Source organism: Cryptomeria japonica, chromosome 8, assembly GCF_030272615.1.
Source record: "Cryptomeria japonica chromosome 8, Sugi_1.0, whole genome shotgun sequence".
Lineage (NCBI taxonomy): Eukaryota > Viridiplantae > Streptophyta > Pinopsida > Cupressales > Cupressaceae > Cryptomeria > Cryptomeria japonica.
Genome location: NC_081412.1, coordinates 239,010,852 through 239,027,946, shown reverse-complemented (window position 1 = coordinate 239,027,946; position 17,095 = coordinate 239,010,852). Strand labels below are relative to the sequence as shown.

Here is a 17,095-nt window from a genome sequence, read left to right as displayed (position 1 = left end):
GAGAGGATAAGATACTTTTGGGTATTTTATTTAGTGTTCGTATGTGCATGAAAAACACATCAACAAGGACCACCCGCATGTTTGAGATGAGGATCCCTCAACATGTCAATCATCAATGTTATTGCATTGAGATGAATGTATACTATTGCGCCAAGTTCCCTATGAGGACTTGATGTATTCCATGGTGATGAAATTTCATAAGATGTATGTGAGATGGTATTATGCCTGATTTTATTATGGTTCAATTTAACAATGTGTGATATATTGCTTAAATATGATTATGAACTTATGATGTTTTGAGATATTAATATTCATGAAATGAAATGATAATGTGATTATAGCCATTAAATAAAATGTAATTATATATGTAGTTGAACCCTATTAGGTGATTTTAAAATGCTTTGGCTATTATATACATGCATAGGTACCATTGATGTTTGTTGAGTGATTACAGGTACAGGGTATATCTTCACCTAGCTCAACAAGTCGAAGGTATACCGCAATGGTGGTTATATGGGAGATATCACATTGGCTATAACTATTTAGCCCTAACTTGTCATAATCATTTTGAGTATAGTTTTGTCATGTCCCCTTCCTAAGGCAGTAGTGCTTTAGCAGGATTAGCCTATTGACAAAAGTCCCCGTAGGCTAATACAGTGGGCAGGGGACTTACACAATGGCACAGGGGGTTTTGGGGAGGCATATGAGTCATTTCTAGAGTCTTGAGCCAGTTTCCTATTTTTTTGGAAGGGCTCCTATTTTTGAAGGAGTGACTGTTAGTTTACTTGAAACTTGGGGAAGCATAGCAGGAGACACTGGGAGCATCCCCAGTTGTTCGGGAACTGTCTCCTAGATTTAGGGAGCTTCCTAATTTTTTGGAGCGGACTAGTAGTCACCAATGGACCCACCAAGATGTCGAGAGAATTGTTAGGTAGCGAGTGGAGTGAATTTCAATGACCAAGGACAATTCCTTACTCTTTGAGGAGGATCCCTATTTTTTAGGGGAGACTAGCAATTGGAGCTCTAAATCCAGTCATAACCCTGGGTACCAGTGGCACCATCAATTTCAATTTAGGGGTGATTGGGTGTGATTTCAGGGAATAATTTGAATATATAGATAGCAATTCTAATATCTTCATTTATTTAAATAAAATGCCTATATAAGGTTATTATATTATTATAATAATAAAAGGGCCAAGTGGACCCCCTTGGGAGTCATGATGCCTAGTGTTGTCCTCATTTTTGTTTTAAAAAAAATGGACCATTACATAAAATTTTGTCAAAAAAAAAAAATTACTATGGCATGCTTCCCGAGGCAAAATTTCGCCTAATCCTTGGACTGGCTTAATCCTCGATCCATCCTCGAACCACGTTTCCAATTTCATCGCATTCTAGGTTCGTTTTCTATGTCTTTCCTTCAATTTCGGGTTTTTTCTCCTTGACTACAGGTGGGAAATTTTCCTTGAATTGCAAGTTTTAATGATTTCCTTTGTTTTGGTCTTTGTAGGGAAATTTTTGGCTAACTACAAGTGCACTTTATTGAAAAAAGAACTTGTAACTTACTTTTTATTTCCCCCTTGATGCTTTTTGGCTTTTTTAGTTAAAATAGGGTTTTTTTGGATAAGTTACAAGTAAACTTGTAATTCTTTTCTAAAACCCCTACTTTAATGTCTTTTGCTTGTAATAGGGATTTTAAACCTCTATTACATATGTACAAGTTATTAAAACTTGTTGTAGGGATTTTATTTTCCCTTTACAAGTAATTTTAAACTTGCACATCTCTCTCCAGAACCCAATTTTGCCTAGAAATGAAATAAAGTGACATTTTAAACTTGCTATTTTGCCCAAAAAACCCAATTTTCTCCATAAAGTGCAAATTGGGGAATTTTAAACTTGAAATTGCATTTTTAAAACCCGATTTTGCCTTGTTGATGGAAAAGGTGAAATTTTAAACTTGCAATTGGATTTTTAAAACCCGATTTTGCCTTGTTGAGAGAAAAGTAACATTTTAAACTTGTTGTTTGCTCTCAAAAACCCGATTTTCCTTATTGCATGCAATTTTAAACTTGTTGTTCTTTTCTAAAAACCCGACCAACAACATTGGAAGATTTTGTTGAAGATTTCCAACGATTTTTGTGGAGAAATTCAAGGGGGAGGAAGGCGTTTTGGATTCCTTACTATTTTCATGCATTTTCCAACTCTCTTCATGCCATTTGGAAGACATTATCGCTGGTTTTATGGGGTTTTAACAGCAAAAACGTTTTTTGCGAAAACCACGATTTTTTTTCCCAAGTTGCCATGTTTTCATCTCTCCTTTAGGCATTTTTGCTTATTATGCTAAGGCGTTGGGCTTTGATGGAGGATTGATCACTTCTCATGCCATTAAGTTTGCATTTGGTGCCACGTTTTGCTGTCCATGGCATTTTGTTAAAATGTGGCTAGGGTTTTGGAATGCGGTTAATTTCTTTTTAAGAGTTCTCCTTCCTTCTTTTAAAGATTGATCATCTTTTTGAAAAGGCATTTTCAGTTTGAAGCAAGGTTTGATTTCTTTTCTTTCTTTGTTTCATTTTCTTGTTTTCTTGTCTTCTTGTTTTTCCTTTCTGGTTGTAAATTTGTATATGATTATTTTTCCCCAAAAATCGGTTTTGTGAGAGATATTTTCCCCTAGCAAGGCAATTTGTGGATTGCATTGTTCTTCCCCATTTTCCCTCTTTACTTGTATTCGGGATTTTAAATCCCGATTGCAAGTTGGATGAAAATAATTGTTCTTCCCTTACAGTTAAAAGAATTTAACCATCTTTGGTTGAAATTCCAAGTTGCAAAGATGAAAAATACCCATTCTTTCAAAATCGGGTTTTTAGAACCGGATTACATGTTGAAAGTTCTTCCCATTTTCTTGAAGACGATCTTCCTAAAATCTTTTCATTTCCATCATCCGTACATACCATTTCATCCACTCATTTCACACCTTCATTCATTTTCCCCATTTAAAGTCTACCTGCGGTCAGCCATCTAGAACCCGAAATTGGTCCAAAATGCACTCAAAAAACACTTGAAAATGAGTTTTAAAGGTCCAATTACAAGTGCAAACTTGTAGTTACCCATTACACATATGAAGTTTCATGTTTGTTCTCCACAATTGCAAGTTAATGCTCTTGTTTTTCCCACACATGTAATGCAACATCCAAAACCCGAAATTCACTTGTGAGCCCATTTTTGCATCAATTTATCCCTTCCCTTGTCAGTTCGGTTTGCACACACAATCTACCAAATCAATGGATTAAGGCATGGGCCTTATTTTGCAAGAAGATTTCAAGAATGAAGGATGATACAAAGAAGAGATACAACAACAATTCATGGTTGAGAGCATAGAATGCTTTCAAGACAAAGATGGTCATGACATGAAAAGAGGAAGGCAACCCTTTCCCTCCTGAAAAGAGAGTACTACCCCAAGCAAGAAGACAAGGATACAAGTTCCCGTTCCGGTTCAAGATGTCTTTACCAATCCAGAATACTTCAAGTTCTCGCATCCTGAAGCGACATGAAAATCATCACATACAAAGGATGATGCAGTTAGAGTCGCGTCTTTAGACACATGGAATAGTTTTAGTTATGCATTTGTAATTTTGTTTTGACAAGTTATATGTAAAAAAATAACTTTGTAATTACATGTAAAGCAACTACAAGTTGTGTTCAATTAGGACTGTAGTTGGAATAAGTCATAGTTAGTTATGGAATAAGTCTTGGTATTTGAGAGAATTTCTCAAGTTAGTTGAGATCCTCCCACCTTTTTCTCATGACTCCTCTCCTATAAATACTTGAGGGGGCCTATTGTAATTTTTATCTTTTGAAAAGCAAGCAAAAACTCTGCCAAATTTACAGCAAAGAAGTCTTTGAGCTTTCATGTGTAAATTCAAGAATTGAAAGGAATAGAAGGAAATTGCTCAAGCTTTGAGTCTTTGTGCTACATACTTGAGTTTGTGTTCTATATTATCTTTCTTGCAAGTGTTTCTTAAAGAGTTTAATCACATTTGATTTGCAGTCTTTGTGCTGCCAGTATTTGAGGTTAATATAGATTAAAACAAATATTCTGTTGAGAGAAGTTGTAAGTCTTTGTGCTTTCACTTGATCTTAAGAGAATTTAGGAGCAGATTTTGTGAGAGATAGTTGTGAGTCTTTGAGCTTATACTACATCCCATTGTTTTAAGTAGAAAAGAATAAGATATTCCACTCTTTGAGCTGTTATAATTTGTTCTTGATAGAATTAGTATAGAAAAGGGTAGATAGGACTTCATATAATCAAGTCTTTGAGCTTGATATTGTTGTCCTGTCCCGAAGGAAGTGACGGAAGTCTTTGAGCTTTCAGGAAACTTCATTTCCTTTCTCTCATTTCATTTCGAAAGTTGTTACTGCTGTTTTATATCAAATCACTATCACTTTTTTGTGAAGAGAAAAGGATATTGTCTTTCTTGAAAGAAGAAGAAAGATTGTTGTCTCATCCTATTTTATTTTCAAAGTTGTAGTTAGATAGGGGGAGCCTTCCCTTAATTAGGAGAGTTTTACTCACACGATGTGGTTGAAACCACAATTTTGTACATTTCCCCAAGTGTACAAAATTTTCAACCAACACCTAGAGACATAATGTTGTTTTTTTTTAAAACAACTTAATGCAATGAACAAAAGTCTTCCCCAAGAAGGTTCGAAGTCCTTGGAGAGGAGAATATTCCATGGCACAAACCCAAGAATAGGCCAAAGAAATGCTTCTAAGGGAAAATTCGATCCATGAAGGGAATAGAGTGATTTTCGTTGGGGATTTTATGATTATGGAATTGATTTTTTACAGCAGCAGCTTGTATTGGAGCCTTGAACAAGGTTTTCAGCAGTAGAGCAGAACTTGAGAGCGAATTGGAGCTTGAGAACGTACAAGCTCCAATACCCTTGAGAGCAAATTTGCAGCCTTGGGAGCAAATTTGCTGGAAACCCTAATTTCATTATCTCCTTCAAATCTGCTCCAAATGACCTCAAATTTGAACTGTAGCAACTTAAACGTGGTCTTGAAAAGACTTCAAAAATTTAGGAAAAAATTTCATCAAATTGTGAGAGATATGCTCTTCACAATTTGACCATTTGAGTTGAAAAAATTGCCTTAGTTCTTACCCTTTGACAGACAAACTTGTGCTTTAATATCACTTGTAATGAAATAATTTGCACAAATAAAATGTACTAGGAAATATGCTGCAAATATTTAATAATAATTAAGAATGATGAGCCTCTTCAAAGGGACAAAGCTCCAAAAGATTCCAAGAAGAATACAAATCACAATAAGGTGCTAATAAATTCCACTACCTCTTAAATATACCCTATTTATGCTATAGATGCCACCCTTGTTAGACATTGCTGCTGCTAGGATATGTTGTTGTCATTGATGTCAACATATTCTTGTGATTTATTGCTCCGGTGATTGCAGATTGTGCACATTGGTTTATTGGGATCATGGTTTGGTATATGGAATATTTCTAGTGTTATTATATCTTTTTGTATTGGTTTCAGTGGTCCGGAAAGCTTAATTGATCATATCATATGATCCGGTTTGCAATTGTTTTTCTGATCAGTGCTTTGCAGAGTTCGGTATTTCCTCTAGTATATTCCGACGTGATCAAATCTTGAGTTGAGTTTTTGGGAGATTGTTCGGTATGTTCTTGTGTATCTTCATTTCAAATGGTTTGTGATTTGGTGCTCCGCAAGTTACCTTTCTTCGTGGCAGTTGTTGTTTGAGTATTCTTGAGGTTCAGATGTTGATCGATAAAGATTTGATGAGTGGTGTTGGTCCAGCTATTGCTGATGACTCTAACGTGCTTGCTAGTGTTTCCTAATTGCGTCCTATTTGTTTTGATGATCCGCATTGATCATTGTGCAAGTTTTTGGTGATTTTGCTGATCCGGTGATGTTCTTCGTGTTATGCGATATTCCTAGTGGTGTGGCGTGTTGCGGTTGATCTTGGCGTGATTTCGGGTGGTGTTGCGTATTTGGAGATTTGGTTTAGGTCCATGTTATATCATGTATATCATTATATTGGTCCAGTGGTCAATCTTTGTATCGTGCAATGTAATTTTGTAATTGGGTGTTGAGGGTTTAGCCGACCTTGTTATCAAGATTGATGAATTGTATAAATAGGTGGTATAGTCATGTAATTTGGGTATCAAGGTTGTGTCTGCATTATCAGAGAGTGGTGTATGTGCGAACAAAAGGATTCATCTTTCGGTGTGGTGTGTTGAACAGAGATTGGTGTAAAGAAGACATATGTGCTTAACCAAAACTGTTATCAGGCATTAGGAGATGCTATTATTGTAGTTCATTTCTTCCAGATTGTAGTCTGAATCTTGTTGTAAGTCAGTGAGACTTCCCTGAGAGTTGTGGCCTTCCGGGCTATTGTATCTTGAGCATGTGAGCTCTAGGCAGTGTGCCTGAATGCTGGTGCATTCCCCATAGTAATATTTTCACATACTACTGCAGAGTATCATCTTATTGTGGGTAGGTTCCCACCATGATTTTTCCCTTAATCGGGTTTTCCACGTCAAATCTTGGTGATGTGTATTGTGCTATCAATTTGCTTATCTTTGTTGTTGCAATTTATCAAATTTGTATTTGTGGTTGAGTTTGTAGATCCGGTAGAAAATTGATTCACCCCCCCCCCCTCTCAGTTTTCCCTCATTGTTGTTGCCAACAATTGGTATCAAAGCTAGATCCTCGGAAAGAAGCTTGACAGCTTGAGGTGATCCGGGATGGTAACTGGAAGTGGAAGTGTTATCTTTAAGAATGAGAGTCCGCGATTTGATGGAAGTAACTATACTATATGGAAGAACCAGATGGAGGTGCACTTGAGATATCTTGGAGAAGATATCTGGAAGATTACCAAGAATGCCTATTATGTTCCTCAGAATGGACCAATTACTGTTGATGAGATCAAGGAAGCTGAACATAGCATTAGAGCTAAGGAAGCATTGTTGAGCGCCCTGACTAATTCAGAGATGACTAATGTAATGGGACTTCAGACTGCAAATGAGATCTAGGAGAAGCTTGAAACCTTGTATGAAGGAGATAAACAAGTCAAAGTTGCTAAGTTGCAGAGTTTGAAAGGGAAGTAAGAGATGTTGAAGATGGGAGAAGATGAGAACATGAACACCTTTATGGCTAAGGTGAATGACCTTGTCCTAGGTATCAGATGTGTCGATGGAAGTGGAACCCTTGAAGAAGATGAAATTGTTGCTAAGGTGCTAAGATCATTGCCTCGTGGTTACAAACATAAGGTAGCTGCTATTGATGACATCCAGAGTGTAACTACTGTGACAAGAGATATGTTGGTTGAAAAGATTGTTGCATTTGAACTGAGCGAGTTTGGTGAATCACATGGAAAGTCTAAGACAGCATTTAGAGCATCTGTATCCGAAAAGCAGAAGTATGATTCTGAAGAATGCAAAATATCTAGTTATGAAAGAGAGAGAAGAAAGATGGAAGAGCAAGAAAGAGAATTGGATGAGCTTAAAGCATTGATTGCCTGGAGATTGCCTAAGGGAGCTGGTAAGTATGATGGAAAATTGCCTCTGAAATGTTTCTCTTGCAATAAGATAGGACATTTTGCTTTTGGATGCCCGGAGAGAATGTCTAAATATGATATGCATTATAAATTTGATAAGCATGATAGGAAAGATAGATATGAGAAGCATGAGAAGTATGTTAAGCCTTACAAGCCTAATCGGAAGTATAAACATCAGAAGAACTGTTATTATGTTGTTGATGAAGGTGTTACAGGTGAAGAATCAGAAGGAGATGAAGTTGTGTTTATTGCTATCAAAGAAGATGGACCGGTACTCGTTGATTCCACAAGCTGCACTATTGAGGAGAAAGCTTTAGCTGCTAAAGTAGAAGAGAAAGATGAATGGGTGATTGACAACGGTTGTTCACATTATATGACCGGTGAAAAAAGTAAATTTGTGAGTATGGAAAGGTATGATGGTGGAATAGTAAGATTTGGAGATAACAAAGCTTGTGTGATCCGTGGTAGAAGTTCTATTTCCTTTGACGGTAAGCATAATACTGATGATGTCTTGTATGTTGAAGGATTGAAGCATAATCTTTTAAGTGTTGGACAAATGGTTGACAAAGGTTATGATTTACAATTCAAGAATGGAAAATGCAAGATCCTAAATCCCTCCGGTATAGAGATTGCATCAAGAACTAAGACTGAAGGTAATATCTTTCATTTGAATGCTAGTGAGAAAAGTTGTTTGATTGCTCGGATTGATGAAAGTTGGTTGTGGCATAGGACAATGTGTCATGTTAATTTTGATTCAATGATTAAGATCAGTTCTACACAAGTTGTTAGAGATTTGCCTAAATTGTTAAGCCTACTAATCCGGTATGTAAAGAATGTCAAATCGGTAAGCAAACAAGAATTTCTTTCAAGAGTAAGCAGTATGCATCTGATGGATTGCTAGATCTTGTGCATATTGACCTATGTGAAAATATAATATTAGAAGTGTGCAGGGTGACAAATATTTTATGTTACTGATTGATGATTATTCCAAAATGATGTGGGTTGTCTTTTTGAAGGAGAAATCAAAAGCATTGGACAAATTCAAGATATTTTAAGCAAAGGTTGAGACTGAAACAGGACTGAAGGTGAAATGTCTGAGATCTGACAAAGGAGGAGAATTTTGTTCCGGTGAGTTTGATTCAATCTGTGAGAAGCATGGAATTAGAAGATAGTTATCTGCCCCTAGGACCCCACAACAGAATGGAGTTGTTGAAAGGAAGAACATAACTGTCTTGGATAAGTACTTGCTGAAATTGGGATTTAATAAAGGAACTATGGATTATGGTTTGTGGTATCCGAGGAATGATGATTTCATGTTATGTGCTTACACTAATGTTGATTGGGCTGGTGATATTGATGACCGGAAGAGTACCACCAGTGGTGCATTCTTTTTGGGTAAGAAATTGGTTTAATGGGCAAGCAAGAAACAAGATTCAGTTTCCCTATCTACTACTGAAGCTGAGTACATTGTTGCTGCTAGTAACTGCACTCAGGTAGTTTGGATGAAGCAAATGTTGAAGGATATCAAAGTTATCTATGATGAGCTTACTGCCATATACTGTGATAATTTCAGTGCTATAAATATGTCAAGGAACTCAGTGCAACATTCAAAGACTAAACATGTATCAATCAAGTATCATTTCTTGAGAGAAAAAGTCAATGAAGAGGAAGTGAAGTTGGAGTATGTATCTACAAAGGAGTAAATTGTTGATATTTTCACTAAGCCTTTGACTGCAGATACATTTGTCTATTTGAGAGAGAAGTTAGGAGTATCTACCCCTCCCAATGAGAATTAGATGCATTGAGTTGCATCAATCCGGTGGACTTCACAATCTTATCTTTTCGTCTGGATTGATGAGTTGGTGTTGCTCCTCTGGTGGAGTAGTCTGTTGGATTGGTTATCTGTTTAAGGGGGAGAGAATCATGATTTTGGTTTTTTGTCTTGAAGACCTTTGTCATTAATGTCAAAGGAGGAGAGAAGCATGTGAAAAACTATTTTATGTGATGTCCCCACTTTGAAATAGAATTTAATAATAAATGATAATAATAAAATTAAAACATTAAAAATTAAATTAAAATATAAATAATATAATTAAATAAGATTAATTAAGTTAATGAAAAGTCAAAAGGCATGAAAGGAAAAGTTGTGACTCCCTCAACAATGAGATATAAAAGGGAGAAGAGAACCTCATTTGAGAGGGGGGATAATTTGGAAATGAGAAGTGCAGATCTGATTTAACTAATAAATGAAGATCTGATTATGAAAGGTTGCGTCCCTTTCAAAGGGTAGAATTAATGAAGAGTTGCACTCTTTCAAAGGGTGCTAATGGTGAAAGGGTATGTATCTTGCCAAAGGGCATACATGATGAAGAGGTGTGATCTCTCCCTCAAATTGAGAGATATAAAGGGAAGAAATCAAAAGCATCTAGTGACATCACCATGCATTGGATCAGATCAAAACTAGTATTAAGTTACAGGCAGTAGCATCTTTGTTCTTGGTGGTATGCATGGGGATGTGTTGAATGTGTGTGCTTAATATACGAAGCCTGATAATGTTGTTATGCAAAATTTAAAAGAATACTAATATAGACTGCAATATGTATGACAGTCATACTTAATTTCATATATATTTATTATACATGAGAAGTTAGTATACTTCTAGTTTCATTCATGTTATTACTATCAGTATTTAAGAAGATGGGAATGAGATGTTCCAAAGAGGGGCAGTCTAAATCCAAGCAATAGGTTAAGTCCCAAGATAGGGTGGGGATCAGCGACCCATAAGCCTTGAGGGTATAGACCCAAGATAGGTAAGGGCTTGGATCTGTAAACTTTGAGGGAACCTATTGTATTTGGTCTCTAAGCGCTTTGGTAACATACATAGACCCGTCTCCCTTAAAACTAAAGTAGCAGCAAGGTCCGATATCTATATTAAGAACCATGAATAATGAAATCAATCATTTAATGAGGAAAATAAATAAGAACTTGTTAATAACTAATTGAAGAATATCAATCAATTTTAGTATATTGAAATAGATCAAGTAGGGGACATTACATTTTATCTACCTGATCTTAAGAGGAGTTTGTTGGAGATGTTTTCTTTCTTTGCATTGATTGTTTTTCACATTCATATGTTGCCATCAATGCCAAAGGGGGGGATTGCTAGACATTGCTGCTGTTAGGATATGTTGTTGTCGTTGATGTCAACATATTCTTGTGATTTATTGCTCCGGTGATTACAGATTGTACAGATTGGTTTATTGGGATCATGGTTTGGTATATGGAGTATTTCTAGTGATTGTAGATTGTCTGTATTGGTTTCGGTGGTCCGGAAAGCTTGATCGATCATAACATATGATCCAATTTGCAATTGTTTTTCTGATCAATGCTTTGCAAAGTTCGGTATTTCCTTCGGTATATTCCGACGTGATCAAATATTGAGCTGAGTTTTTAGGAGATTGTTTGGGATGTTCTTGTGTATCTTCATTTCAGATGGTTCATGATTTGGTGCTCCGCAAGTTATCTTTCTTCGTGGTAGGTGCTATTTGAGTATTCTTGAGGTTCAGATGCTGATCGATGAAAATTTGATGAGTGGTGTTGGTGCAGCTACGTGCTTGTTGGTGTTTCCTAATTTTGTCCTATTTGTTTTGATGATCCACATTGATCATTGTGCAAGTTTTTGGTGATTTTTCTGACCTAGTGATGTTCTTCGTGTTATGCGGTATTCTTGGTGGTGTAACATGTTGCGATTGATCTTGGCGTGATTTCCGGTGGTGTTGCATATTTGGAGATTTGGTTTAGGTCCATGTTATATCATGTATATCATTATATTGGTCCGATGGTCAATCTTTGTATCGTGCAATGTAATTTTGTAATTGGGTGTTGAGAGTTTAGCCGACCTTGTTATCAAAGTTGATGAATTGTATAAATAAGTGGTATAGTCATGTAATTTGGGTATCAAGGTTGTGTCTGCATTATCAGAGAGTAGTGTATGTGTGAACAAAAGGATTCATCTTTCGGTGTGGTGTATTGAGCAGAGATTGGTGTAGAGCAGACATATGTGCTTAACCGGAATTGTCATCAGGCATTAGGAGATGTTATTATTGCAGTTCATTTCTTCCAGATTATAGTCCGAATCTTGTTGTAAGTCAGTGAGACTTCCCTCAGGATTGTTGCCTTTCGGGCTATTGTATCTTGAGCAAGTGAGCTCTAGGCAGTGTGCCTGAATGCTGGTGCATTCCCCATTGTAACATTTTCACATACTACTGCAGAGTATCATCATATTGTGGGTAGGTTCCCACCATGGTTTTGCCCTTAACCGAGTTTTCCACATCAAAATCTTGGTGTTGTGTGTTGTGCTATCAATTTGCTTATCTTTGTTGTTGTTGCAGTTTATCAGATTTGTATTTGTGGTTGAGTTTGTAGATCCAGTAGAAAACCGATTCACCCCCCCCCCTCAGTTTTCCCTCATTGTTGATGCCAACAACCCTCATATAGCTTATTAAGAGTTTAGGTAGCCACAAGCCTACTTCTTTTAACTCCATACACACTATAGGATTAAGGGCATAGCAAAGTTTTAATGGATTCTCAATGTTTTGATTTTGGCTCTCTATGCATGCCCCTATTGAACTTTGCTATTGTCCATAAGCCTCATCAATAACTAATTTGAGAATATGTGTTTTGGCTTACAAAATTCTCATGTGGTTTTCCAATAATCTTCATTATTTATATTTTCTTGTTGCTTCAATTATGAGCTATCTAGATAGCTATCTAGATAGCTCTCTATGTCTAAATCTGAGATTTCTAGTGGTCTATGTTTAAAACTCATGCTAAATGTTTTATTTTATTGCTATAAGTGTGAGTTAGGCCTGTACACTTTATTCTTGAGTTAACTCATTGTGGCTGGTTTCAAATCCCTTAAGTAGTTCCTTTACAATGCAATGTTCAATGGTTAATGGCTCTATGGCCAATGGTCAATTAGTTGAGCTTTTCTAATATCCACTTCTCACAAGCTCACAATTGTGACTTTTGAAAATCTTTGAGTGCTATCACAAACCCCAAACCCAAAGTTTTTTTTTTGACTAATCGAACCTAAATACATGCCCATTATTATGAGTTCTTTTAAGTTCGAGGAATAAAATATAATTTTCTTGAATTTGTTGAAGATTAAACTGATGCCATTTGGGGCCTTTTATATATTATAAAGCCATCTCAAGTTGTAAGGATTGGAAAACTGAAGTATTGGAATTAGTTTGTAGTGCAATTCATTTCATTATCATAATTTTTCCAAATAGGTCATGATATTCTAAGACTGTATCTTGCAATTCATTTCAAGTGAGGTAAAAATCAAAATTGAGAGCTTCACGACATATCTTTAATATTGAATTTATAATATTTGGTATGGTCAATTTGCACATGTAATATGGTGATTGTGTATTCATGCTTGCTTTACTAGTTAGCTCATCCCCTAAAGATTGCATCATCTTGGACCTCCAACTATGCTGCAACCAAGCAAGCCAAGATTAATTTCCTAGTTGATTTGTTTACTTCACCAAATCATCTATTTTCTCCAAGATAATATAAGGTCACTCTAAACTCTTTCTCTTCCCCTTTATCTTTCAATTTTCTTTGAAACTTGGTAGTTTTAAGAGTAAATTTAAAAGTTCCAATTCATAATCTAAGATTGTGGTTGATTCAAACATTGCTTTTTGTTGTTCAAAGGAACGAATAATCTCAATTGCAAGTTGTTATCTCTTGAATGTTTGATGAAAGTAATCAATTTCTAATATTGTCTATAGGAACAAATTCTTGTGTTATGTTTGTAATAATCACCCTAGACTTTTTTTGAAAATATTGCAACTAGAAATGAGATACAAAGCAACTTCCTTTCCACTTTCTAATCACCCAATTCCCAAGACGGGCAAGGTGAGAGAATGAGGTGTTCAAGATTACAATCAAACTGAAAGTAAAGCACTAGGCGGCAAGTCAACCAATACCACTTATTCGGTGAAGTGCATATGCAATATTGAAAGAAATAAACATCCACTTATTCAGTGGGAATCACAAGGACACTTCCACTTATTTAGTGGGTAAGATTAGATAGCACTTCCACTTATTCAATGGGAAATCTTAGAGGGTGCTTCCACTTATTCAGTGGGAAAGTTTAATACAAATAAACCACTTATTAAATGGGGTAATTACATCAGCAATAGACAAGAGCAAACTCACCGATGATACTACAATCCAATGTCACAATATAGATGCAAAGAAAGATAAATATTTGGTAGTATAACCTTTTGAGGGGTTACATAGTTAGAACCAATGCAGCACTTACAAATCCACCCAACTTGTGACAACACCAATATACCTTGACAAACGATGAGGAATATGCTGATACAAGTCTGATAATGCTTTGCAGACACACTGCAACAGGTCTGGGCAGCAAGGAAGACACTCAAAATCTCACCAACACACTTCAAACAGACACCCAAACTGCAACTTCACTTGAAGTACTCCAAACATGTCCAAATATGAATAAAGAAAACATATATCAGACTCATAAAAATCAGGCATACTCAAGTCTGAAAACAGGATATTTCTATTGCCGGTACGGTAGGTACAGCAGCAATAAATAGCAGCAAACTCCTCATTTAACACTTTCTCCACCAAAATAATGCATAGAACCCTCGCACCAAACCAACGCATCCCCAAACAAAGAGGAAAGTGGCTCAAAAGCTAGGCACTTCAACAAATAATTCCAAAGCCTTCCCTATGATGGTACAACACAACTAGTACAAGGTACGGCCAACTTATTCAACAACACTTCTCTCAGTATTGTATGGCTTGCACGTTAGAAGATAGGTGATTCCAGACAATTAATAAATGAACTAGACTCGGGGAAATTTACACATGAAGAACTAGCAAAGGGGGTATGGCCTGGAATGGGAGTAGTATGGCCCCAGCAACAATAGTCCAATCGCCCACCTAACACATCAAACTCCAACAACACTGAAAACGGAATGAAATCAACACAAAATCTGCACTCAAAACAATGGAAAGATCTTCATATCTACAACTCAAAATTGAAATTTCAATTTGAAGCATAATTGTGATCTTTGTATAAAACTACTCAACTGACTAGGGGGTTTTCATCCCGGAAACCAACAACTCCAAGAGGCTTTTCCTCCTCAAGAAGTTTTGGAAGAACTCAAGTTCATCCCAGCAACATAACAATATCACATTGGCAATTCTAATCTCACAAATGAGCCCACGTCCTTCTAGAGGGAAATTTTTAATATGAAAATATAAAAGTTTATTTTTTCCCTCTAAGAGACCTTTTAGAAGAATTAATATTACTTTTAATGTGCAAAGTCCCCCAAGCCTAGGCAACCAACTTCAAGAACATTTTAATACCTTTCAGCTACTAAGATTTCCAACATTAGACAACTTAAGTGAATTAAATAAAAAATAACTCAATAGCTTACCCAAGCTACGAAAAGCATACAGATGACATTTTAGTACCTTTCCAGCAAGCGCTGGAGAGGAGAGGCTAGAAATTTGCCAATTAACAACTAATGTGCTGATTTTTTTCTCAGATATTTTCTCTTAACACCAGATTCCTAAAAATTGGATTTGAGAGGGTAATAAAATCTTGTTTTTCATAGGACATGAAGATTGCAGATAGTTCCACATCTCTCAGCAAGGCCCACTGAGAAATCCTTTAGGCATGGCCACTCCACGGTACCATTGCCAAAATGACACCTGAGCTCAAGGTTACCTCGCAAGAGGAATTTGCCAACAAGGAAGAAAAATATATGCAAATGATCTCTCTAGCTAAAGTTTTAAATGCACTGAATACAAATACAACCAATACCAATAGTGCAAAGGTTTGAAACTCGTTGCTATTAACCAATTGAATATAATCATAAGAGGCGAGTACAAACACCGAAAGTCAAACCTCGTCTAAATTTTACTGGCTAATGATTTAAAATGACAAAGCGAACACAGGAATTACTGCATTACATACCTCTGTGTAGGATTTCCATGGCAGAGCTCCCTGCTGCAAGAAAATGCACCCTTGTGAAGCCATGAATACGTGTCCACCGCAACATGTTTGCCCGCCAGCTCCTTTACATGAATGGGATTCATTACAGACTTCAATGCCGGCAGGAGCCCTTGGATCCCCATCTCCTGCAACGCAAGGAGCTCGACGAATCTCGCAGACCTTAACGCTCCTCATTGCAGGGAAGCTCCCGCAGCCATATTAACAGCATTGTCGCGATCTTCTTGGCCTGCTTGGTCGCCCGTTCGAATCCCACTGCGACCATTGGTGGGGAAGACTATTGCTATTTTCGGAATTGCGCCAAATCTTCCAACCTTTTGCTCGTCATGGGGAAATTTTAAGTTTGACGAAGTACCTACGTGGTTGGCAAAACTATTTAGACTTATATTGTGACCGCTAGTGGGGTTTCAACTCTTCCTATCAAGGTTTAACCAGGATTTAATTGTACAAATGTTTTATCTTTCTTTTTTAAATAATTTATTTATTCTTATTTTTTTAAATTATATAGTATTTTTTTTTTTTTTTCTTATTATGGATGTTATCTTACTCAAAGAGATGAAATTAAAATCTTTATTTAGATGTGCAATTCATTGATTTATATTTTTTCAAATTGTAAAATTATTTCATACTTAATTGGCTTTTGTTAGACAGAGCTTTTGTTTGTTTTTGTTTGTTTGTATATGAGAATGCCAAATTTAAAAAGGGATGAAATAGTTCAAGTATAATTAAGTATTCTATTAAATTATAGTTTAAGTAAATGGAGTGTATAGGATGATAGGAATTATGCTCTTTAAAGGATGTCTTCTTAAAAGAGTCTAATTTACTTTCCTTTTCATAATGAGTGTTGGTTTGATATGTTTTAAGAATGAAGGTTTGGATAATAATATTAATTTGATCAAATTATCTTACATTGTTTTGTAATTGTTGTTTAGTTGGTTTATTTAGGTAGAGTTGTAATAACATTGATTTTCAAATCTTCTTTAAATAGTTTGGGAAAATATAAAAGAGTGTTCATATAAAATTTATAATTGCTTAATCAATCGTACATTTGATTTCAACAACTTTTGTACAAGTTTTGGGTCTTCTTCTATTGATACTACTATTTTTCATTCATAACTATGTTGTAACAATGACAACAAAAATTGGAAACACATTTATAAACCTATTCTCAATAAAAAGCACAAAACTCACCCAAACTTCAATATCTCTCATAACAATTGGATTAGAACATTCTTAACTCTTGGGAATAACCAAGAACAATAAAATGAATAGCAATAGCTATTCTACAATAGTAAAACAAGCTACAGCACCGTAACAACAAGTAATCTTGCACAAACTTCACTTGTAACAACTCAACACAAAAGAAACTCTATTTTACCCCAAAATGAAAGATGAACCTTCACATCTTTGAAAGCTAATCTAGAAGGATATATGAATAC

At 35.9% G+C, this 17,095-nt stretch overlaps 1 protein-coding gene across 5 annotated transcripts in view; it reads right to left on the bottom strand.

Annotated features, from left to right (window-relative positions):
- LOC131033225 (exonuclease 1) overlaps positions 1-16,057 on the bottom strand; it is a 200,388-nt gene extending 184,331 nt beyond the window's left edge. For 4 of the 5 annotated variants that reach the window (XM_059209864.1, XM_059209865.1, XM_059209866.1 and 1 more), the window contains exon 1: positions 15,621-16,018. In XM_059209864.1, coding sequence (XP_059065847.1) covers positions 15,621-15,781 — 161 coding nt within the window. In that variant the 5' untranslated portion in view covers positions 15,782-16,018. Of the gene's footprint in view, positions 1-15,620 lie in introns of all 5 variants that reach the window. The other variant, XM_059209863.1, reaches the window with a different exon arrangement.
- Between the last annotated feature and the right edge of the window lie 1,038 nt (positions 16,058-17,095).